Raw genomic sequence first — 26,163 nt, 5'->3', positions numbered from 1 at the left:
GCCATTTTGTCTAAAACCCATTTTCATCCTCCCCTCACTCCTTTGCTCATTTCTGTCAGCTCTCTCCTGATTTCTCCATGGTTACGGCTCTGTGATGAGGGTGTTTCCATCCTTGTGCGTGTGTATGTGTGCGCCTGTGTGTGTAGGTGTACATTCGTTATCCTAACACCTCATACCTTGTAGAAACACGATTGATTTTGTGTGTGGGTGTGTGGGTTAATCATCTTTTTCATTGTGAACAGAGGTAATTCCCCCTGGTCTATCTCTCTCTCCCGCTTTCTCTTTCTCTCTCTCTCTCTCTCTCTCTCTCACACACACACACACACACACACACACACAAACATAAACATGCAGGAATGCACAGCAGCAGGTGCGCAGGTGAGCATCTAACACTTATTATGGAGCGTGCGACCTCTGCGACGCCAGGCAGGCGATGAACCGCAGAGCTGAGACGTGACTCATACACACACATACACACACACACAGGCATGCAGGTAGAAAAACGATAATGTGTGTGTATTTAAACCCTGCCTGAGATAATGAGGAGAGCGTAATGGAAGAGGAGAGCCAGGATGCATTCAGAAAAACCCCCTCATACATTACTGGCTTTATGCTACCGCTAGTTGGTCTCATTCATACATTTCTCTTTCCTCTGTTACTGCCGCACAGATCAAGCTGACAGATGTAATAGGTGGCATTTTTATTTCATTTTTTTATCTTTTTAAATATATTATATAACATAAGCTCTGACGTGAGCTGAAATGGTTGATTAACTGTTTAGTTAGTGATTAATTATTAAGTCATTTGTGAAGTAAAATTGACAAACATTCTCAAATGTCAGCAAATATTTGCTGCTTTTTTGTTTTATATAATTGTTAATTAAATACCTTCAAGATTTGGACTGTTCTAAGCTATTCATTATTTCCTATGGTATAACAAGAAGACTTTGCAGTGTCTATTGTGGTACAATTTCTGAAAGCTAATAAGACTACTGATTTGCAGCTGGCTATTTTTGCACTCAGGCTGAGACACTCCCTGGGAATTCTGTACCATGGGAAATAAGAAAGAAATGTCAACTATTAGGATGATGCTGTTGGCCTCTACCTTCTGTTGTACAGGCAGTGTTGTCAGCGTGTGTGTTCCTCTAAATTCAAACAAAATTTCTCAAATTTTCTTTATTTTTCTAGAATTCTTTCCACCATCTACCGTCACGAGATTCTCTGAAAGCTCCGTTTGCTGTGGAAGAACATCTTCCTCTTCCTGATTGTGCCGTAAAGTAATCTGTCAGATTTCCCTCCAAAGCCGCCCCGGTGTCTCACAGCGTACGAGCTGATAGAGACTGCCAGTCTGCTCACTTAGACTCTCATTTGTTTACAGTAATGACACTCATTTGTCTGAATAAAAGTCTACGCCTCTCCTTCATTACTGGAAGCAAGTCTCATTTTCTCTAACTCTACACTCTACACAGTGTAGCCAAACGAACAAATGTATTGTATCTAATAGAATAATACATCTGTATTGTCACTGCACAGAGAAGCCCAACAGTTGGTTTTGTTTTTACACTTTACCTCCCTTGCATGTTACTAGCTGCTTACACTGACAAACCATCTAGTTATTCCCATGGTTCTGTGTTAAACACTGGATGATGTGTCCAAACATGGCAGCTCATGCATTCCAGTTGAAATCTGCTCACCTGCAACACATGTACAGAAAATAACCACGAGTGTTGGTGTCTTTTTCTTTGTCTCTCTTTCTGTCTGGCCGACTGCTGGAACACATTCAAGCCATAACAATAATGGTGATGTGACTCTAGGTGGATGGTTCTGATGGACTGAATCATAAATATCTTAATATTGTTTTCTAATGTGTGTGTGATATGGATAGCTTATTAGGTCTTATTAAGCAATCGTGTTTTTTAAAATACATTTTGAAAAAAGAGCCAGGGGAGTAAAACTTTCTAAATAAAATGTTCAAGATTAAAGTCATAAATTAGCTTAGATAGTTTCTCAAATTAAAGTCACAAGTTTATGAGGCAAAAAAATCTGAAAAATTGCGTTTTTTTGGGTTTTTTTTGGTCAAGGTCTCACATTGCTTTACTTTGCAATGTTCCACCTCATCACAGTACAGACGCCTCTGCTTGCTGTGTATAATGCCTGCCCTGGATAGCCAAATGAAATTATGCCTTGCAATCAGATTTAGCAATGAATACTAAGAATTTTCACTATATTATCACAAGCATCCATTTTGGAGAGACTTTGCCATTAATTGGGCCTATTCATGAGAAAACAACACAGTAGTTTGGATGAGGTAGCAGCTTTGTGCATCCATGATGAAGAGACAGTGTAAATGTAATTTATTACTGATTATTCTTTAAGGGTAATATTATTACTTTACTCTTTACTTATTGTTCTCTGCCAACAGTAATAAGTTACACCACTTATTAAATTACTTTTCCTTTACACCCAACAAAATTGGTTATTGAGTCCTTTCTCCTCAAAATTCAGACTTAAAGATTCCATGTGACGGGGCGTCGGTGGCTTAGTGGGTAGAGCAGGCGCCCCATGTACAAGGCTGTTGCCGCAGCGGCCCGGGTTCGGATCCAGCCTGTGGCCCTTTGCTGCATGTCATCCCCCTCTCTCTCTCTCCCCCTTTCATGTTACCTGTACTGTCCATTAAAGGCAAAATGCCCCAAAAAATATCTTAAAAAAAAAAAAAAAAGATTCCATGTGAATTTCAGGGTAATCTCCTAAATCCTCTGTTGACTGTGACTGCTATTTTTTAAGTTAATTGTGGAGATAGGGAAAATTTCAACCACCATATACCCAGCTATTAGCTTCATGAGTTCTTTGTAGCTTGTAGCCTGCAGCTGTCCATGTTTAACATCCAGTTTAGCCAGTCTAGGGCTACAGCTATCCTCCACGCCTTTGGTGGGGTGCATAGAGTGTGCCAGTAAACCCGGAACTCCGTTAGCGCTTTTAGCACTTCCGATTCTCTCGTCTAAAAGTCAATACATTTTTTGAATGGGATTTTGGTAAAATGCCTCAAATAAAGTCTGTGGTTAACAAAAGCTTAAGCGAGTTTCAGGTTTTGTTCCAAGACATAAAACACGTCAGTGAATATCCTACTTGTGAATTTTGAAGCTTTTACGTGTCGTGCCAAAAAAGGCGGTTGCTAACAAGTTGCTCAATACGACTACAAACCCTGTCTGGGACATTAAACGTTATCACCCCCGAACAGGCGAGAGTGCTGGCAGTCCGCCATTACAGCTTCTTATTTAGCTTAAACAGTCCGATTTCCCCATTATACAATGTTTTTAAAATAAAGCGGCCGAAATCAGTTGAAAGCTTAGTGGCGGTGACGTCAAGAGTCATGCGACCGTGGAGTAGTCATGTAGTCCGTTAAAGCCTAACGTTAGCTTTTTACTTCTAGCGATTGCATTTAAGCTTCAAATGCGGTATGAAAGGTGTTCATATGTGAAGATTATCTCGCTGAACAAAACCTGTAAGTATCGTAAACTTGTGTTAGCCACAGAGCTTATTTTCTGACATAATCCAAAACGCAATGCAAAAATCGCATTCACTTTCTCTTCCGGGAACCAGCGCGATGCTAAACTTCCGGGTTTTGATGTCAGCCCTGGCACACTCTATTTCCACAGGCTTCACATTCTTGTGCTGTTGGTTGTAGTAGTGGTGTTTCAGGAGGTTTGAGGAAGGAGCCTTAGTGCCGCTACCTACACACAGTTTACATCTGACAGCAATGTTCTTGTCATCTTTCCTTTTGCTGAATGTAAACGTGACCATCTTCAGAGAGTGCAGTTCTGACTCTGGCAAAAAGAATAATTTGTTCTAATAAAAATTCAGCCATTAGAAATCGATACTTTCCCTCTCCATGGACTGGACCATTCACATTTACTTTAAAGTCCAACACAGACCCATTATCCTAGAAGAGTTCACTGCAGGATTCTTGTGGTTATACTGTGCAGCTGTTTTATGCTCAGACAGACAGAAGTTTCAGTCGTGATGTGTGTGTATATGTGTGGTAGGTGGGCTGTGGATCGTGACCTGGGGGCGGGGGTTTTTGGGAGGGGGTTGTGATGTGTGGAAAAGAGAGAGGAGATGCACAGTTGCCCCGGTAACCAGGAATTAGGAGGCTTAGGCGCGTGTGTATGTGTGTTTTTACAACACCACTCACTTCCTCAGCACGGCGATCTCGTTCTCGATGCTGCTCTCCTTCCCCTTTAGAGCTTTCTTCGGGATGCACTTTACTGCAAACATCCGGCCTGTCAGCTTCTCCTGGGCCAGGACCACCTCGGAAAACGCCCCTCTGTGAACACATACACAAACTGTCACGTGAGTCACAAGCAGATAATTTACTTGACAATATACCTTCCATCCTCAACTGGTACCCTACTGGTTTTCACACTAATTAAGTTTTCATGATACGAAGCTGGGAGACAGATTGCATTCTGACTGTGCATCCTACGGGATCTAGTATGATCTCATTCTTAAATCTACACCCTCACATGAACCAGCATGATACAAACAAGGAGCGCATTGGATTGCAACTGCTGATTACACCATGAATTGCGCATCAACTGAAATTATCAGATCGTGACCGGTAAGATGTAGAGAGAAAATGTATTAATCTAATATTACACTCTGTCAGTGCTGTTTTTACTGCATGTGGGCGTAAGACCCCTTATAAATGTGCCTCAGTTACCACCAAGACGCTAATGCAGTCATTTCACTGTAACTGCCTGTGGCTTTTAGTGCTGATCATTGTGAATTGGACTGTTTCTGAAATGCTCATTTGCATAGAAAGTGGCCAATTTTGCATCAATACCTACTTTAAACACTTGCAAATAGCACAGGAGCGCTGAGACATTATTGTTTGGCAGCACAATGAGGGGTGCATTTTACCCTCTGCAGGTGCATTGAGAATTAAAGTTTTGTTTTTGTCTAACTTGTGCAGATTTAGCTGCCTGAAAAGCTGCGCAGTCCTTTTGTGAATTTGCCCATCATCTAGCAGTAGCATAGAGGCTATATGAGGACAAGGACAAGTTTCCTGATTTCTTTAAAGACTCATTCCAGGTGTTTATGCAGTGCTCCGGTGATTTAGTATTGCAATTCAATAAAGTTGAAGCATAAGAGACACTTTAAAAAAACATACTCGTCAAACTTGAAGTATCAGAGCCCTAGATAACCAAACACAGCGATGTCAGTGGGGTGCCCCTTTCAACACTTGCATTTTTTGGGTTGTTTCCTGTAGTCGGTTGCTTACATTTTATCTAGAACTGAGACTCACGTTTTCAGTGGAATTGTTATAGCTGCATTAACCATAGCAAATAAAAGTGAAACGAAAAACAGTCAGTGTAACTCCAGATTTAACACTAATGTGAATTCAGTCATTTTGCTTTTGAGATCCCATTAACAGCAGTTACAGGTATCTGATTATCTTAATATGAAGGATATTACACTGCAATAATAATGTGATTGGATCTGCCAACTGTGACATTAGAACATTAGCAATCTTTTCACCTAGCTGCTATGGTTGAAAATAATTTAAAATTTCTGTTTCTCGCACCATGAAAACTGATGATCCTCAATAATAACGACGGCACCATTGTCTTTCTGTTCAGTTATGAGTGTGTGCATGTTTGTTAATGTGTGTGCGTCGGGAAGACAAGCAGGGTGATGAATGAAGATGAGCCTATTGCGAGTTAATCTGCGTGAACCGTGTGTTGACTCCTGTGTCGATCTGCCATCCGCTTCACTGATGTCGCATTAGGGTAAACATCTCTCTATCCTTATCTCCGCTCTCCGTGTTTATCTCCCCTCCCTCTGTCATCTCGTCCTGTACAACATTCAGGCAACCTGCAGCTGACACAAATTCAAATTTATACCGTTCGAAGACCCGCTTAGTGCACAATGATATTGATTTTAAGAAGAAGGCTCTTTTAAGGCACTGCATGGTCTGGCAAATAACTATACTTCAGACTTTTTAGTCCATATATAGTATACTTATATATACATAGTTTGTATGTAGCTTGAAACTCTCAGCTAGAGGGCCTTTTTTCCTGTTCTGGAGTCCAATCTCAGAAAAAAGGGTGACAGAAACTGTGCACTCAGGCAATAAAGCTTTGGAACAACATAAGTAAGGCTGGCTGAGTCAGTATCACCTTTTTAATCTCTTCGTATAGAGGAATAAACTGTTTACCAGTGTTGCCGACTTGGCAACTTTCTCACTACATTTAACGACTTTTAACACCTTCTTTCACTGCGCAGGCAGTCAGTAGGTGAGGAACGGAGATGAGATGCCGCTTGCACAGTTGTAGTGAGTTTCTGTGGTTATGCTGACTCTCACTCTCTAGATTGAAAGCGTGAGAAAGCTCTCATTGCACCAAATGTTTTGTTGAGGACTCTATTGAATCTAATTCAGCAGTTGTAAAATGGTTACATTATAATGTTAGCTCACTTTCAAGTCGCCCGAGGTATATCTGAATAAATTCTCCCCCTAACTACCTTCTAACGTTAAGGTTTAATGTTGAATAACTGACAAGCTGTTAGACGGAAGTGGACATATTTCTCAGGAATGAAAAAGCAGCTAAAAAAACCTTCACTCTCACTGAAAACAACTACAAAACTCTGTCCACTGGGGCCCTAGTTGGCTCTCTGCTAAGTGCTCCACTGTAGTTACAAGCTAGCTGCTACCTTTACGGTCTGCTGTTGTGGGCTGTAAAACCAAACAATTAGCTGAAACTTCCAAAGTAACTGCAACACGGATGACATTCCCATCAGCCTCAGTAGTACTTTGTGTTAAGTGCTAACTGGTAAATGTTAGCATGCTAACCACTTAAAGGTGACGGCAGTTAACATTACACCTGCCACACAGCATGTTAGTTAGCATTGTCACTGTGAGCATATTAGCATGCTGATGTTAGCATTTAGCTTTAAGTGCCGCTGTACCTAAGTGCAGCCTAAAATAACTGCTAGCTACTGTTAATTGGTTGCTTTGTGTGAAGCCCTTTGTATCCTTGTTTTTAAAAAGTGTTTCACAATTAAAGATTATTATTAGAATTAAAACAAAAAAGAAAAGGGACAAAAGAGTAAGGCTTATAGGGAAAAATCTGAAAGTGCACTACCAATGGGAGCAATAAAAAGAGAAAGTGTTGGTGGAGTCCAACTGTGTTTTAAGATTGCTCCACTAACCTTGTTCTATTGATTAAACATTTCATTCAAATATCTGTCACAGCCCTATATTTACATCAGTCAGGACTCAATTCAAGAATTAATTTCCATTTCTCCATCTTAAACGCTTGCCTGCTTGGACAATGACTCTCGCTTCAGGTTGCCTTTTATACAGTCGACCACCGCACCTCATCACACCGTCGTCCTTCTCCATGCTGAGCTTTTCATTCATTCATTGTTACATTTGTGTGTATTTTAGTGTGTCTATCTGCACTGTGTGTCTTCAGCTCCTCATTCAAGCGGAAAGAGGCTGTTGTGAATGAGCTCCCTATTATATCAATATGTGCTGCTGTGCAGAACGCCCTCAAGCCCTTAGAGCGAAGCGCATTTGACAAGCCGCCCATCTGCCAATAGGGCTACTAGCCTTAGCAACACCAGCGTGCCATCACAGCGGTAAACACTTTTGTCGCCGCCTTTCCTGAACTGCTTGCTCTTGGTGTTTTTCTCACGCCTCTCAGCGAGAATCTCGCTCTCCTCTCACCTCCTCTTCCTCCCTCTGTCATTCCTCTTTTTGTCTCTCACCTCACGCTCCACACATCTTTTACAGTGACAAGCGGTCGTAGTGCTGGTTGCCCCTGGTGATCACGGTGGACTGTCCAGTAGCCAATCAGATCCCTTCAGTTGCCTAGCACGCAAACAACAGACACCTGCTTGCACCGATAATGGCTGTTGTGGGTTTTGGTGACATCAAAGCCAGACAAAACAAGTGGGCTGTGCTGTGTGTATTGTTGCCTTGCTAACATACATGAGCAGATGCAGACACACACACACACACACACACACACACAGTCAGTGTTTTCCATTCATTACCCTCTGAGAAAAGAGAGAGACAGAGAAAGAGACCGCTACGTACATAAATGAGCATCCACTGACAAAAAAGCCACACAAGGATACATATGTTCAGAAGCTCTCCATCTCTCTCTCACACGCCCATGGCTGTTGTGTGTGTGTATGGGGGGTGTCTACTACCTACCCAACCAACAATACATGAATTCAGCCTTAATCTACACTTAACTCCACTCCTACATAATCCCAAAAATCCCACAATTATGACAGTACAGAACACACACATTATGTCTGGTTAGATAATTAATATGACCAGGGAGTCCACTTCAATGACGTGACTATCCTTTAGAATTCCTGCTCCATCACTATAAAATAATTACACTGCAATATTGGTGTAATTACTGTAAACAAACATTCCTGTTGCATTAGAGACCACTGGTAAGCTTCAACTTCATCTCACACCAGTGGTATTGCTAATTACGACAAACGGTGACTCTTAAATTTTCACAGCTGCAGTTCTTATTAATCATCACAGGTGGGCAGATTGCCGCTGCAGTTGTCCTTGTGCTACGTGATTTTGTCAGTAAATCCAGGATTTTAATTGGAGGTGTAAAATAATTCAGTGATAATACATAATAAACCAGAACCAGAAAAAAAAATGTTATAGTCAATATCTTGATAATAATGGGTCAAATGAATGTGTGATGTAAAGAAGAAGCATCTACACTCTCCCAATTCTAAGGAGCATTTAAGCATCTCTCAGCTCACAGTTTTGGTTTTGCGGCTCTGAACTTTTCAATTTTGGTTCAGTCTCACCACTCTCATTGGCGTTATTTTTGGACGTAGCAGGCAGCTGTTTTTAGTCATAAAGCAGTAAGAAAAATAAAACAGGTGACCAGAAACATGACTCCAAATGCATGCTAATGTTGCTCCATATGTGCTGGACTGAACAAGAAGCCTACTCCATCATTTATGCTTCCATTCAGCTTGCAAATGGAGTGTTGACTGACCGTGAACTGCAGTTATTAGAGTGATATAACTAGCTCAATTTCACCTGCTGCATTTTCGTCTAATAACTTTTCATGCTAAAATGGCAGTAATTAGTTCAGCTGTGTGGAAAAATATTTTTTAGATTCAGTGATTGACAACTACTGTATGCAAACAGTACCACAAGTGGCTTAATCAGACATGCAGGCCTCTATCCCGAATCCTAGCAGTGGGGTCGATTGCTGAGCGATATTCAACAGGTGAAGCATCAAGTGCAGAGGACCAGCCTAACCTTAACAACTAAGAGCCTATTAGCAACACTCCCGGTCCTCAAACCAGCAAAGCAACGTGTGAAATGGCTGCAGAGTCTAAAGGTCAGACGCTCCCTTTAAACCACTTCAATGAAAAACTGGTCTAGGGATATGCAGACAAACCAGATGATCAAACCATTCTCTGTGGTTGGTTTTGTGTGATTTCCACCTCAAAGATAGTGTGCTTTTTAGGGACTGCTGTTTTCCAAAACATACTAAATAGCACTCAGCAAATTAATGGTGTTCATCCCTCCAGTAGAATTCTAGAGACTTCTATTTCGAGGAGCACTGAAGCTTTTCTAAAGGCCTGTGGAGGCCCAACAGCTTATTAAGACACTTTGTGTTGCTTTTTACCATCAGATCAGAAGAGCTCCTCATAAACCGCTGCACTGTTTGGAACGTGTCCTGCTTTCAGAGCCGTAATCACAACAGGTTAGGGCAAACACAATGTTGATGATTACGGATAATCAACACTGATGTGAGGGTCAACAAAATGTGGATAGGCTCTAATCTGCAGTTAGCAATTATGATAATGCAACCAAGAGCAACTAAAACTGATTACTGCATCAATAAAGAAAAGATTTTTACATCATTTGCATTTACACACATGCACACACTGTTCATTCATGCTGAATATTATGTCTGAATGGTGGGAAGAAAAGTGAAGCTGAACTGAACTGAAATGAGGAAAAAGGTCAGGAGAGAGAGAAAGAGAGAGAGTGTGTGTGAGCTACAAATGTGAATGGAGGCAGAATGGACCTGATAAATAAGCTACCTGCAGGTTCACAAAAAGACACACACACACACACACACACACACACACACACACACACACACACACACAAACACAACAACGACACCACCTCTACCACAACAGCAGGACCACAGCATGGTCCACTTCACATTTTGTCAACCCTAAATTAATTTGCCTGCCACACATTCATACGCACACATACATACACACACACACACACACACACACTAAAGGACATGCTGTGGACAGTCGGCTGGGGTGGCACAGTACCAGTGTATTCAGAAATCCTGACGATCATGCGGAGATGCTATATTGAGGAGGTATTGTATGTAGTGCAAATCATGGACCACCAGAAGTCAGTCTCTACTTCTGGAGACGGGAGAAATGGGCAGCTGAGCTGACAGACAAGGCAACTGCAAATGGTAGGGATAACGTCTCAGTGGCAGCAGAGAGAGACCGCAGGGAAAAACAGCACATTTTTAGGGGTAAAGCAATGATCATCATGGATTGTACATCCACACTATATATTAGTAACTAAAGAAAAACAACTAAATCTAAATGGAACTTAATCAATCACCGAAATCATGGGAAAAATATATTTTTTTCTTTTGTGCTTGCTGGGCCGGTAAATCTCTGATCTACTGGTGAAGTGGGAAAATCATGTTAGGTGGGACACTGCCGTGGGTTCATTTGATTGGAGGAAAGGAGCTTGTATAACATCTGGCTGCTGAGTTCACAAACTGGGCTGTGTGTTTTTGTGTGTGTGTGTGTGCTGGGGGTTGACTGGCTGGCAGTCCCTGCTTGCCGTTATCCGCGGCAACAATGATTGCATTTCCTCCTGTATGAACCTGTGTAATTGTGTCAGTCGAGCTCCACTGCCTCTGTCAGTGCGCCGCGCAGGAAACGTATTGACAGCGACGGTGTGTGCATGTGTGTGTTTCTCCATCAAGTGCATATCCAACTGGGGAACAGTCTGTCTCATACACACACACACACACACACACACACACACACACACACGAACACAGACTAAGACAGAGATAGGAACAGAGAGACTAGAATAGGCTGACAAGGTGACAGTGACACATTTAACATGGAGACTGACAGCAGCCATCATTGTTTCTCAATGTCAAGTTGAAACGATATTGATTATACAAAAGTTGTTCAGTCATCAGATTCTTCTGTGTTTTAAGAAAAGCAAAAATTCTCCTGGAACCAAAGTGAAACTCCTAAAATCAGAGCTCAGATATTTATTTATGCCTCTGTGCCGGCGATAACCATAGCCGGAGCCATGGCGTTTTTCAGGTCATCCGTCTGTCTGTCCCATTCTCTTGAATGCCATATCTCAACAATGCCTTGAGGGAATTTCTTAAAATTTGGCACAAACGTCCCCTTGGACTCAACAATGTACTTACTAAATTTTGGTTGGCATGGGTCACACTGACCTTGCGTCTGTCTCCTTCTAGTGAACGTGATATCTCATGAACACCTTGAGAAAATCTTTTAAAATTTGGCTAAAACGTCCACTTGGACTCAGCAATGAACTGATAAGGTCAGTGTGACCACACATAACATGTTTTTGGCCATAACTCCACCATACTTGTGTTAAATATGACAACATTTCACATAAATGTCTAATAGGATATACTGACGAATGACAATGACATTTTACATCCAAAAGGTCAAGGTTAACTTCACTGCATAAAACACTTGTCAGGCCATTACTCAACATCATAACTCAGGAACAGAAGGGGAGATACTGAATTTGTGACACTAGTCTATGGTGTCCACCTTGAAACTGTGCTGATGGTACAGACCTTCTGTGTAAAATGTCCATGTTTTCACAGACATGGATGTAAACTGTAAGCGAAACTTGACTGGTGTGCAGAGGTATACAACCGGATGGTATTTCTAGTTTGGTGTATGTTTTTTGTAAATGACCTGGCACTATTATCAGCCGCTGTAGAAATATGTGGTAGTGGAAAGTGTTTCAGCAATCTTATACAGCAGTGGTCAACCTTAAGTTGTTAGTGTCAAAGAGCAAGAGCTGCATTCTGAGGGTCAGCACAAAACAATCATACACAGAGAAATCCATTACAGAAGAGGCTAAGAGGTCATAGTAGAAAAGCGGACCAGAATGCAGTGCAGCAGCAAGGTGAGTGGGGATGTGATTAAAACAAAGACTTTAACAGCAACCGTGTATATCCAACTTTGCTTCACCAACAAGAAAAAAGGTTCCTTCCAATAAATAGGTACTACCTTCAAAGAGCCTGTAGCCACACTTGTAGCTCTGTGAGACTGTGCTTAGGGACAGCAGTGTTTTGAGGCAGTATCCTAAACATGCTTACACTGTCAATGCTATCGAATGGGAGAAGGAATTATAAAGCGGAGATCACTGAATAAAAAACTATCTTTTCTGGTCATATTCAAACTAGGACTGCAAGAGACAACTAGGGATAGGGGAAATCGCTGCAGCATAGTATCGCGATATTTTGTTACACATTTTAATACAACTTTTGGTACTAAAATAATAAAATCAATTGCTTTTTCGGTCCACTAGATGGTGCTAATGTTGTTTTTCCTTGTGAGGTCAGCAGTGGTCTCAGTCAGCAACATTTGGCAGGAAGTTCATCAAAACGAAGTTGGAGGCACCAAAGAAAGAAACCTGAAATGTGCCATCAGGGTTGAGATCAAACATCTGGACTTATTTTGGATTTTTTAACAGGAATCTTTGAGTACAGCAGGAAGGGTGGCATTAACTTGTGACACCTGGACTTCAAGGTCAATGGATTCATGTGACTATATCAGCACATTATCTCAGAGGACTGGCGACTGCTGTCTCACGTTCTCCAAACTAGAGCAGTACACCAAAGTCACATTGGAGCAAACATTGCAGACCTCCTGCAAAACACAGCACAAGTATGGGGGATTGCTGAAAAAAATGGACAACACTTCTAACATGGATGTTACAATTCAGTCAGTGGGATACCTGCATGTGAATTTTTTGCTCACATGTTTAATCTGGCCTTGCAGAGGGCGTTAAATCTGCAGTTGACAAAGTTGTCCTTCGAGGAAGTAATTTGCCGTTGAAAAGAAAAGAAACAAATCGCAATATATTGTATCAAATACATGCAATAATATCGTGACCTAAGTATCATGATAATATCGTATCTCCTCTGGCGATTACCACCCCTAGAAACATCAATTTTGTTTTTCGATTGATCTCTCTATTATTTTCTCGCTTAATTGATAAATTGCTTGGTGTACAGTTATAACCTTACTCAAAGATATTAAATTCATGATGATATAAATATGAATAGCAGTAAATCCTGACATTGGAGGATTTTTGCATGAAAAATGACTGCTATGATTAATTGATTATTAAAAATTATGGCCGGTTCCAGATGGAATAATCATTTTAGCTGTAGTTCAGCCAGACATTGGCTCTGCATGACAAAAAAAATGCAGCCTCATTTATTTCAATGAGATTACACAGAGGGCTCTGGCAAGAAACAAAACACAGGGTCATCTGGCATACAAGTGGACATTATTTTTGTAGTGTAAACAGCACAGCTCTATTGTTTACTTCAAGACTGCAGCTTTGCAGTGCAGTGTTTTGCCGTGTAATAAACCTGACTAATTCAAAGTCAAAAATTATTATCTCTATTTGATAAACAAAGTAACCTAATAATAGAGTGAAAATGGCTCAAGCTTTTGTCTAATTTAGCATGATTTAACACCTGTAATAACAAACCTACATAAACAGGCTCGTTAAACAAGAGTCAGTGATGTAGACAAGTATCCTAGACAACAACAGAAAGTCCATTAATGCCTTTCTGTCGGCTCACAAAGATGTCAGGTACAGTGAAATGGATGTAAACTGAATGGCATTAATGGCCGCACAGTAATTGTATTAATTTACCAAGTGCAAAATGTTGACACATCTCTCACAAGATCAGGCTAAAACACAAACACACTCCCTGCACAATCTAATCTGTAGCCATTTGTTAACTCGCTGTTATTTAGTGTTTGGAGAACATTGCTCCTGCGTCCATGATTTTATTGGCCTTCTTAACAATGTCCTAATCTTTCCAAAGGTTTTCTTCCCTGCTCCTATCAATGTGAGGAGCTTTTAACTGTGATATGAACGTGTTTCTTAAAATGAAAATTAAGTAGAGCTTAAAAAAACTGATGACAAAGGGAGCTAAATGACAAACAGTGTGACAAAAAGAAAAGAAAGGGCAGCTGGGAAAGAACCGGTAAGCTCTATGGATGCATGTGGCTCACATGAACGCACAATAACACACATGCATGCAGAGAAGGATAATGTCAGCTCTGTAGGTCTGCTCCTGCCCGATCAATAATTAGTAGTTTAATCAAAGCAGAAGCGGTTGCCTCTGAATGTGCTCTCACACATACAAACACACACACACGCACATCCACAGAGCAGAAGGCCTGATAATGACAGAGCATGGACAAGGACAATTATACAGCGCCAAACTCCTGTCATCACCGAACGGACCCCGTACACACACATTCACACACATGCAAAATGATTTTCCTGTGCTTTGAATACAAAGTAATGTGCGTGAATTGCATGTCATTGTCCTGATGCCAGTGGAAAGATAGGCCAGTTCCTGAAACACTCTCTCTCTCTCTCTCTCTCTCTCTCACACACACACACACACACACACACACAGATGCGCACACACAGTGGTAGTTGATAGGCTGTAAATGAGGAAAAGATACAAGGAAAGCCCAAAGCAGCGAGAAAATAGGCGCGAGAGAATAGGAGAGAATAAGCGTGAAATGATTGGAGGGTTTGTGTGCAGCAGATAAGGAGAGGGTGACACTGAGAGAGAGATGGACCCAGAGATGAAATGCAATTTGCATGTAGGTGGTGTGGTATGGTGGGATAAGACCTGGCTCAGGGTTGGCCACAAGCCATTTGACAGATACATTTCAACAGAAGCACCTTCCAGCAGACCATGCGGTTTTGGCACACTGGGAGTCCATGCGTGACCTCAGAAAGTTGACTTTGTTGCATTTAATGTATAGTATGAAGTTAATTGCCAAATTACTTGTCACACGGATGACATGTCACTCCTGTTTTAACAAAATAGGGGTGACATGTCATTCGTCACCTCCTAATCTCTTGATGTTTTAAAGGAAACTTCAGTATTTTCTAACCTGGACCTTATTTTTCCATGTTTTGTGTCTGTCTAATGAAGAAAACCATTTTTGAAACAGGTCCAGTGCTGAGCGAGGCCACGTTAGCCGCAGTGGTGAAACAAGTGGCAATATGATCCCTAAAGGCAATTAGCAACCGTCAGCTCAAGTTGACTGAAAGTACTTTTTTGCCACTGACAGGCTCACATTGTTTTTATAAGTGTCTGAAAACATTATGAAAAAGACCATACAAAAAAAAACATTTTTCTTTACCTTTCGCTGATCTGGTCTGTTTGTTTGTGTATGTAACCAAGTCTTGCTCAAGGAGAAGTCTCGTATTGAAGTCTCTACATTAGTAAAATCAGCCAAATATTCAGCTCTTCTCTCCAACTCTCACTAATTGTCTCGCTTGATTTCAGAACAACACTCCTCCTTGAGCGAGACTTGGTCACAATAACAAACAGACCAGCTAAAGTTAAAGAAAGATGTTTAATTTCTCTGTAGGGTCCCTTCTGTAATGTTGTCATAACAATCTGAGCCTGTCAGTGGCAAAAACAAGCACTTTAAGTTGATGTTAATGGTATACAATCGCCTATAGGGATTATTTGAAGCCTGTTTCGTCGCTGCAGGTGCAGCAGTCTCGCTCAATACTGGACCAATGTCAAAAATGGTCAATAGTCAATTTGATGCAAAAGCACGAGAAAACAGGGCCCAAGTTAAGAAATACCAAAGTTTCCCTCTAAATTTTGTTTCTCAATAAGTTCACATTTTCTTGGAACTCATTTTCTGGAGTCCCAGTGTTGCTTTTTGGTGCCACTACAGTTCACATGGTCTCAGAACTCGCTGGCTGTGAACGCAGCTTGTCATTACACACTGAGCAATGAGTGTTTCTCCGGTGTGTGAAGAGGTCTCTGTGCACAGCAGCGAGCAGGTGAACTTGGTGGCAAGCCGAAGACAGGGATTCACTGAAGCCAGGGTTGCCATAGCAACGTTAACAAAGCATAACAGCCCACGACTATAACACAGTCTAAACATAAATGTGAATGAAGTGATGCAAAAGACACTGAATATTTCCATGTCTTATTCATCTTGTGCGATGGAATTCATTAAAAGCGTGTCATGTGTCAACTAGATCTACTGTCGCAACAATATATTTTGAAATAATCTTTCCTTTTTAATATTTCAAATATAACCTACACAACGAGGTACAATATTGCACATTAACAGTCGTGCAGTTTGACTTAACAGGTCAGTTTTTCATGTTTATTTAGTCAGATTAAAATTCAAACGAGGCCAAGAGATCAGCAACAGCAGATGTAACTTTAACTTTACAGAGTACAAAGCTTTCATCATCTCACAACCCCTCCAAAATGATATCTGGACCTGCTGTAGGGTTCCGACCCATGGGTGGACTACTGTGGATCTGAATCGCTATGGCAACGGGAGGCAAGGTGTGATGGGCATGGATTTTATTACTGCTGCTGTGTTAACGCAACGGAGCAGAAAAACATGACAGGTGAAATAAAAACACTGTTGTCACACACACACACACACACACACACACACACACACACACACACACACACAGAGTTTTCAGCATTACCTCACTACGCACACTCACAATATGTTAAAAACAAAACAACACTTGGAGTGTAATTAGCAAAGAAGAGAGCTACGAGCCTCCTTCCTTGTGTGTGTTCCTTCCTCTTTTTTTGACTGTGTGTGTGTGCTATATGCCTTAGTTGCTGAGCGCATAGGCTTAAATAGCACTGTTGCCACGGCAGCAATTAAGTGCCAATTATAGTCTGTATTCTCACAGTGGCTCCGACAGCAGAAGATGAGAGATGATGAGAGAGGGAGAGAAAGAAAATGCCTCTACAGTCTTCTATGCAATTAAGACAGAAATCCACACAACAGACATGTCAAACAGAATTTGGCCTAAAAGCTCAAGACACTGTAATCCAAGCCATTGTCCATATGGGTGTGAAGAATGGGCTCCACTCCACCAGCAATACCACAACAGATGGGACACGCATGCAGAGCTCTGTAGGACAAAATTAAACATTAACAGAAAAACATGAACCAACGCATGCAGGGAGAGATTACCTCAGGTCACCATCACATGATAATAAACATTTAAAACAGATGAATCAGTGTGCTGGATTTAAGTCAAAGACATGCTCAGATCCCACGTGTGTTCTGAGTTGATTCAAACCCACAATTCAGAGGAACCCAAAATAGAGATTCAACAAAACACTGGATTCTCCAACTGCAGACTAAACAAACTGTTATCTGGACTTGAACTGTGAGGTATCAGATGCCACTCTTCCACAGTAAAAGGTGTAAATGCTGGTGTCGGTATGCAAATAGCATCCGCAAACTGGCACTAAACACAAGTAAAACTGAGGCTTATGGGAATGGCCTTAAAGGGACAGTTCACCCCAAAATGAAAAACACATATTTCATCTCTTAGCAGTAGTGCAATTTATCAATCTAGATTGTTTTGGTGTGAGTTGCTGAGTGTTAGAGATGGTGGCCATAGAGATATCTGCCTTCTCTCCAATATATTGGAGTCATGATTTTATACACCGATCAGCCAAAACATTAGAACCATTGGTGGGTGAAGTGAATAACATTGATCATCTTGTTACAGTGCAATGTTCTGGTGGGAAACCTTGGGTCCAGGCATTCATGTGGATGCTACTTGTCCTGCTCCACCCACCCCAGCACCGTTGCAGACAAAATAAACCCCCCCCATGGCAATGGCCCCCCAGCAAGACAATGCGCCATGCCACACCACAGAAACTGCTAAGGGATGACCCAAGGAACTGGACAAAGAGCTCAAGGCGTTGGTACCAGCATGTCCCATAGATGTTTGATCAGATGGGGATCTGGGGAATTTGAGGCCAAGTTGATGCCTTGAGCTCTTTGTCACGTTCCTCGGACCACTCCAGTTATTGTGGTGTGGCATGGCACACTGTCCTGCTGGGGGGCCACAGCTACTAGGGAGTGCCGTTGCCATAATGTGGGGTGCCTGGTCTGCACTGGTGTGTAAGTGGGTGAAGCGTGTCAGGTGGCATTAACAAGATAATCAATGTTGTTCACTTCACTTGTCAGTGGTTTTAATGTTTTGGCTGATCGGTGTATCCATCCATTTAAGTGACCAAGGCAGCAGGCAGTGTATATCTTTTGTGATGGTAACGCTCAGCACTGTTAATGTTTAATGCCATACTGTCTTACTAGAATCATGTTTATAATGGCTTCTTTGGCTGTATCAGTATTTATTCTTTCCCCCACCGTTTCTGATTTGACTGATTTTGTTTCGCTATTTTGTTTCAGTTCATTATTCTTAGACATCTTGCTACAAAGCCTGATGAGCTGGACTCCCCCGAGACAAGAGAAACCAAATTCAGGAGTGGCAGGAAAGAAAGATGATGCTCCCTGTCTTCTTTGTGTGTTCACATTAGACACACAGACACACATGCATGTAGCCTCTGAGGTATGGATTTGCCATGGCAACAGCCCTGACCACTACTGGGATCTCAGGAAACACAGCTTCAGCCTGTGTGTGAGGATGTGCCTAGACTCTGGGTAATCCCATGTTGTGTGTGAAAGCAAGAGACTCCGTGTGCATGTCCGTGGTCCTTTGTGAATGCTTTTGAATCCATGTGTCCACATGACTGCCTGTGATCAATGTGAAAGTCAATTTGCGAGTGCACATTTTTAAATGTAGAATGAGTGATGAGAGCATGCAAAGAGTGACTCATGAGGGCAGTAGATGTTTGTAGGATTAAAATGACAAATGTAACACAAAAGAGAAGAAGAAGAAAAAAGGGAAAAACTTGATAAATGATGACAACCAACATGCTGGGCAATATCACTCAATGGATCAAATGTTCTGTGTGAAAGGAGTTGCTTGTAGTTGCGATTGCGACCACACAAATAATCATGACCCAACCCTGCAGTTCCCCTCATCTCTATGGAACATTTTTATATGTTTCAGCTCATTGTTTGATTTTTCCAACCCTCATTTTTACTGTTTTCATATACTATCCTCATTTATTCCCACATGCAGCAACCAGCTGTTTGCAGAGGAGAGAATCTGATAGAACCAATGCAACTAGAAATAAACAATAAACATACAAAGTTAGCAATTAGCTGGTATTATTAGTAGAACATTAAATTGGAGCCAGATCATCCCCTCAGGAGTTGTGGAGACCAAAATGGAGCTAAAGGAGAGTGAATATTGAGTTTATCCAGGGGTGCTTTACACGTGGGCACTTTTAAAAAATGACGGGAGACCAACAGCCAGTTAATAAACAAACACTAATACTTACCAGTATAAATGAGTTGCCTGTTTTCAGTCTTTCAACGTTTGCTGTCCTCATTCACACTTGCCAAGAGGAAAATCAAATCGCAGCAGCCCCACACAGTCAGCCACAGCAGTCCCACACAGGTCAGATGTAAGCAGGGTGTTTCTGGGATTTGGGGACATTTGGGGCTTAGCACGGACCTCTGTTGAGAGTCCAGGGGGTCCTCCTCTGGCACTTGTTTAGATAAACAAGCTCTATTTTGATGCTTGTCTAAGCAGTCTACCTACTTTATATCCAAAATACAGACTAGAATTACTGCCTTGTGGTTGTATGCCTCTGCAAACCAGCCAAGTGGCAGTTAGATTCATTTCTGTCCAGACTCATATGTAACTATGACAATAGACAATGCCTCAAATATGGATGTTACAGCAAAGAAGCTACTGATTCTAACCAAGCTTGGTGTCACCAGTTTAGTATCTGACCAAATGTTTCCCCTTCTGTTCCTGAATTATGACTTTTAGTACCTTTGACTTTTTGGATACAAAATGTCATCATGTCATCATTTTATCCTATTAGAAGTTTGTGTGAAATGTTATCGTAATTAGCATATGACTTCAGGAGTCATGGCCAAATACATGTTTCGTGAGATCACAGTGACCTTGACCTTTTGAACACCAAAATCGAATCAGTCCATTATTGAGTCCAAGCGGATATTGGTTTCAGAATGGGACATACAGACATATGGATGAATGGACAAACCCAAAATATAAGTGTGAATGCCAGTTCAAGTAAGAATCAATTTATTCTCACTGTGAATAAGAAAATAGTTGCAGGCCACCCAGCACTCAGATTTGGCCCACAGGCCTTAAGTTGAGTATAACTGCTCTGGATGCTTTAATAGGTGACTCTTTGCTAACCAACATGTTAGCCATAGTATCTTTATACAGATACCCTCCAGGGCTAAAAATATGAAGCCAATGCGTAAGTGTCAAAAACTGCAGTTCTTTGAATGGCCACTTGAGGCTGGCCAAAATGGCAATGGCCAAAGTGCCTATTCAGAGCTTCAAAATGAGAGTCCACAATCTCATGGATGACATCATGGTGGCTATGTTCATTATTTTCATACATGGCCCCAAAGTGGTTAAAAAAATAAATAAATAATGCAGGTTTTGGAATTAACTGAAAGAAATACAAACAGTTGCCTATCAAGTTTTTCTACAACACAACTGTTGCTTTGGTTATGCTCCCTAAAAGTAAAAAGTGTACTGTGCCTAGTGCAAGTAGCCAGCAGAGGATGCTCACTGTCTTGACTCACTCTCTCAAAACCACTCAGAAAAAAAATATAACATACAATATTATGTTTTCACATTTTTCAGACCGGCAGAAAGATTTGCTCCAGCACACCAACATCCACAGTTGTTATGCGAGCTGATGGTGTATAGGAGAGAGGGTCAGATCAATGGATAGTGGGTGTTAATGACAGCTCTATTTATATAAATCTAACACTTGACAATAGCCCAAATCTATAACAAAAACAGCAGAACATTACTTTAATAAACTGCCACAGCAAGAAGACTGTTTTGATGACGGAGCAGTAGGTGACTCAGCAGTTTGTCTCCTGTGACCTTGGAGATTGCCCTAACCATTTACACACACGGTGGACGGGCAACAATAACATCAAATGTAGCAAAGAGGTACAAGGCTGACTGCAGTGACAGCAACATGAACAGTGCCAGCACAGCACGCAGACTCCCAGTCAGTACATCAAGACTCACGCTGAGTGAGGGAGGCATACAGAGGGACACAGAGAGGGACTAGGGGAGGGGGGCAGTGAAAGAGTTGGAATGGAAGATGGGGCAGACAGAGAGAAACAGCATTTCATCTATCGTCTTTTTTTCAAAGGCTAGAGATAAAAAGACACAACTTGACATAATGAAGGCCATGTTGGAGGTCTAATAACTGCTGTGGAAATATTGACGAGAGCAGTAAAATGGATTTGCCAGGAGATGAGAGGGAAGACTCTTTCATGATATCCGGCCTCAGAGCAGAGGTCACATGCATGGAGCTAGTGTCAGCTACCTTGTGTGTAACGTAAGTTTCACAATTCATCCACCGGAGAGCGAGACTCGCCTATAAACAAATGCAAGTAATACAGAGAGCTGCAGTTTTAAAAAGCACTATATCGTACATTTCTCAACTGATTCCAATGAGTCCGTTTATGATCTTCTGTTATGATCAAGGAGTTGATGCTAACACCTGTTGAAGCCAATGCTGCATCTACGTATATATGTCTATATGTTTTCTGTCTTAGTCTGGCTGCACTTAGTCACAGAATAAAACTGCCGCAGCTCGCTACTACATTCCATAGCCATTGCATGGAAGCTCCACGCAGGCTGCACTTCACTGCTGCTTGATGTGTTTTCAGTGTTGAGAGACCAGGACACCTGAGTGCAAAGACAACCTATGAAACCATATTCCTACATTGAGCTGTAATTTGAAAAGCTGCACAAGAGGCAAAAACACCTACATGTATATTGTCAGTCTATAATACCTGTTGGGTCAGTGGGGATTTTATCTACATGTATAACACTCTGATGGTAAACATCGCTGTGTTTGCCTGAGCTGCAGCCCTTTCATTATGTTTTCCACTCCTGTTATCTTAACAGAGTGGAGTCTGAGTCAGAGGAAAGCAGGCCAGCATGTCCTCTGCTTCCTCTGTCGGCGGAGTGAGACAGCCACCTCATCCTTTAAAAGTATAATGTACCCTGAACACCAACAATCCAAAACCAGAAAGTTCAAAGAGTACAATGAGATGCAAATCCTTTCATATGTGAGGCTGAGGTCACTTGTTCATCAGCTCAATCTCACTGAAGCACCAGCATCTGTTTAAAGAATTATAATATGCTATCACCTTACAAAACCTTCACGGGCTGTTCAATGAAAATATCAATGAGTGTTACTGAAGGGCCCTTCAGCTTCGCTGCAACAAACTGTCATATGCAGCTCTTTGTTTCCAGTCTGGCTGTTAGACATGGAAATTAGTAATTAACAAGCAAATCTTCCCCCATGATGGAGACCAACATGTTTGCTTTAGAGATTCATGATAAAAACCACCTCTATTGAAGTGGCTGTTTCAGAATAAACAAGCCTATTGCAAACATTTAAAGATGACGTCATAATGTGGCTGCTGTTTTTTTTATACCCAAGTATCGGCACACACACAGATACATGCTCACACTTGTTTTTCCTTCTCATGAAACTATGCGAGCACTGTCAAGCTGTTCCACTGCATCTCTTTCACACACATACAAAACTAACCCAACATACCTCCGTCACAGGCTCAGTCACACACAAGAGAACAGGTGCTAACAAGGCTGTGGTGCAGCATAACAGTCATTTAGTCAGCTTTATCTTGGCTTTGTTCAATAGATTACAAATTCATTTAATCACTGCTAACGTCACCATATCACAAGTTACACAAACAAAACAAGGGAGGTGTGCAAACAGTGGCGGAAGGTTGCTTCGGGGTGCGGCTGGCCTCGGGGTCACAAATAGTGAAAGGCATCCACCAACAGTCAAGCAAGTCTGATTAACTGTGGGTAGTCATTAGTCATTAGTGTCAACGACATTAATGAAATGTCAATGTAATAGTTTTGGAGTGCGGCTGGAGGATATGACCTAATAATGATGTCAGCCCTCGAATGATTCAGACTACATGAGTCAATCAGAAGCCAGTAATTCCCAGTTGTTTAGTTTAATGTTAAAATGCTTTAACAGTGTTGAGAGTTTCGTCAGACCTACCCAGTGGCAGTATCTGAGACACTGAGTGCATTTATGTGCACTCAGAAACCTCAGTCAGATGCTTTTTGCACTGTAAAAACAAGTTGTGGTTCTATGTTGAGGTTATGTGCCAAAGAATTTTATGAATTTTATAAATCTCATACCATCTCAAGGCAATTGAATCCAACGCAACTGGACTTAGTTTTGTCTTAGAAGATGTTTCACCTCTTATCCAAGAGGCTTCATCATAAATTTCATACCCTCATACACTCTAACCGTCTGAGACACCAGGAAGTCACTGCACCCAGCTATGAAATAGTCCAGCACACTTTTTACTCTTAGAAGTTTGTATGGAGTAAACAAACACAATACAACATGTTTATAAGTGAATTAAAGAAGTGCGATAAGTGGAATTTGTTATCTTGGGACAGAGCCAGGCTAGCTATTTCCCCCGTTACCAGTCTTTATGCTACGCTAAGCTGATTGTCTCCTGGCTGTAGCTTAATTTTTAGCATACAGGCATGAGAGAAGGGCTTGGCAATACGGAGAAACTCAAATATCACAATATTTTTGACCAAATACCTCTATATCACTATTGCGACGATACTGCAGGATAGAGTATTGGTGCTTCCAAAAAATATTTACACAATGAGATTTTTGATGAATTGTCATCAGAAACTTGGATATAATGACCATGTGTGTAAAGGCAAATACTAGAACAGCTAGAACCAGGGTCCTTACAGCTTAAGGCAAGAAAGATTGAACACTTTTTAAGACTTTTTTCAATGCCACTAGGAGTGACATTTAGGAACAATTTTAAAAAAAACAGCAAAGAAGTGAAATCACGACCCAACGTCAGTTACCTAGGGTTAAGGACAATTTTGCCCAAATGTTTGATGTAACATAAAACATTACTTTTTTGGTCGAGTTAAAAAGTTAGATGATCTACTTTAAAAAAATTCTAGAGTGGAACACGTGGAAAACAATTATATATGTTAGCATAACACTATCAATTTGGTTTGCCTTGGGAAAAGCGTGTTCATTTTTCATTTGATTGGATATGTGGTAAATGCATAGGAGTGTTCTTGGTTCCTCTATCCTGATCTGCAACATTAAATGAAATTATTTCAAAAATAAATATTACCAATTATTTTTGAGATTTTATAATGCAACATCAGAAAGTAATGATTCATAATATCCTACTTCTCATTTTTAAGTTCTTTGAAAGATTGATGTGGGACATTTTAATAGCAATTAAGGCCTTATTCTATAGATGAATAAACTGAATGCCTTTAAAGACTTTTTAAGGATCCATGGGAACCCTGTAGAACAGTCTGATAAATTCAGAAAATTACATCACTTTACTGCAATGCAGCCTTTAAAACCAGGAAAAGAAAACACAGTATTATGATAGTCAAAGATGATATCTTGTCACATCTCATGATATCGATTACAGTATTGATACATTGCCCAGCCTCACATGAGTGTTATTAATCTAACCCTCATCAAAAATGCAAGTAAGTGTATTTCCGTGAATGTCAAACTATTTCTTCAACTGTTCTAGCAATACAACAGCTGCTTTCCGTTGTGTGTGTGTGTGTTTCAAAGGGCTGAGGGAACAGTGAACAGATTGCAGTGAGAGCACACTTTTTCCTCATTGCGTAAATCTGTCTGAATGTTACAACTGTTAAATATTCAGACTGACTTATTTTTTCTCCAACTGTCTAATAATCTTTCCTCTCATCTCACATAGACTCCTCTAAATTTTGCCTGTTTTATTACTGTACTGTACAGTTGAGAAACAGACTGGGAACATGGGGCTATGAGAGTGGTATGACATGCAACAATTGGTTTTCCTGCTGGAATTGAAGCAGGGGTGTTCTATACACTATATGTTAAAGCCCAGTTTACCTAGTTACACATATACTGCCAATAAATGAGCACTCTCCAGGAGAAATCTAGCCAGGACAACCAGGTTTCTCTCATCGCCTACCTAAATTATGGAACGTTAAGCTGATTCCTTCCTTTACGTGACGGGCACAAAATAAGGTTACTGCAGCTGTTGATATGTATCATTCCCCAGACAGACAAAATAATATGACTGACTGACTATTACATCCCAATGATGCCATCACACCAACATACAAATTAAATGATGAAACACACATCTGCTTTAGAGCTGTGACTACATGTACTGTGAATGTATGTGTGTGTGGTGCTCAAGTGGCATTCAGACAAATGACTGAAAGCTACACAGCGCTGCTCTGACTAGACTGGTGACGCATAAAACATTTTCTCACACACATACCAACATACACACAGCTGGGTGTGACCAAATGGTAAAGCAGTTTTTGCATACAAAAACCCCCCCCCCGCCCCCCCCACCTCTCTCCCTGCAGACTCTGAGACATTTTAAAACTTTGGCACTTTACCTTTTGTGTTTGTCTACAGCATTGTGTTCTGCTCAAGGACGACTTGAATGTAACTGGGCCAAGCTGCGCCAGATAAACAGCCACACATACACACAGTGCTCTAAGTACAGTAGTGGGACTCCGTGAAAGTAGGTCTGCTATAATACAGAAAAAGCCCCCAAGGTGCAGATGAGTGTGTGTGTATGTGTGTGTCAGTCTTGTGAAGTGTAATGCCTACCAGAGCAGAAAGTTTGTGTGTCATTTTACAGTAACACTCTGTGTGTGTGTGTGTGTGTGTGTGTGTGTGTGTTAGTTTTGCTATGTTTTAAACAAAACTGGATTTACATAAATATGCTGCGATTTGGCGTGTGTGTTTGTGTGTGTGTGTGTGTGTGTGTGTGTGTG

General features: G+C 41.2%; 1 protein-coding gene across 1 annotated transcript in view; it reads right to left on the bottom strand.

The window, feature by feature from the left end:
- camk1da (calcium/calmodulin-dependent protein kinase 1Da) overlaps nt 1-26,163 on the bottom strand; it is an 86,014-nt gene that overhangs the window by 42,648 nt on the left and 17,203 nt on the right. The window contains exon 2 of the mRNA XM_050036561.1: nt 4,192-4,323. Coding sequence (XP_049892518.1) covers nt 4,192-4,323 — 132 coding nt within the window. The remainder of the gene's footprint in view (nt 1-4,191; nt 4,324-26,163) is intronic.

This window comes from Epinephelus moara, chromosome 23 (genome assembly GCF_006386435.1).
Source record: "Epinephelus moara isolate mb chromosome 23, YSFRI_EMoa_1.0, whole genome shotgun sequence".
NCBI classification, from domain to species: Eukaryota; Metazoa; Chordata; class Actinopteri; order Perciformes; family Serranidae; genus Epinephelus; species Epinephelus moara.
The sequence above is the reverse complement of the archived record's forward strand: the minus strand, read 5'-3'. Positions and strand labels throughout refer to the sequence as shown.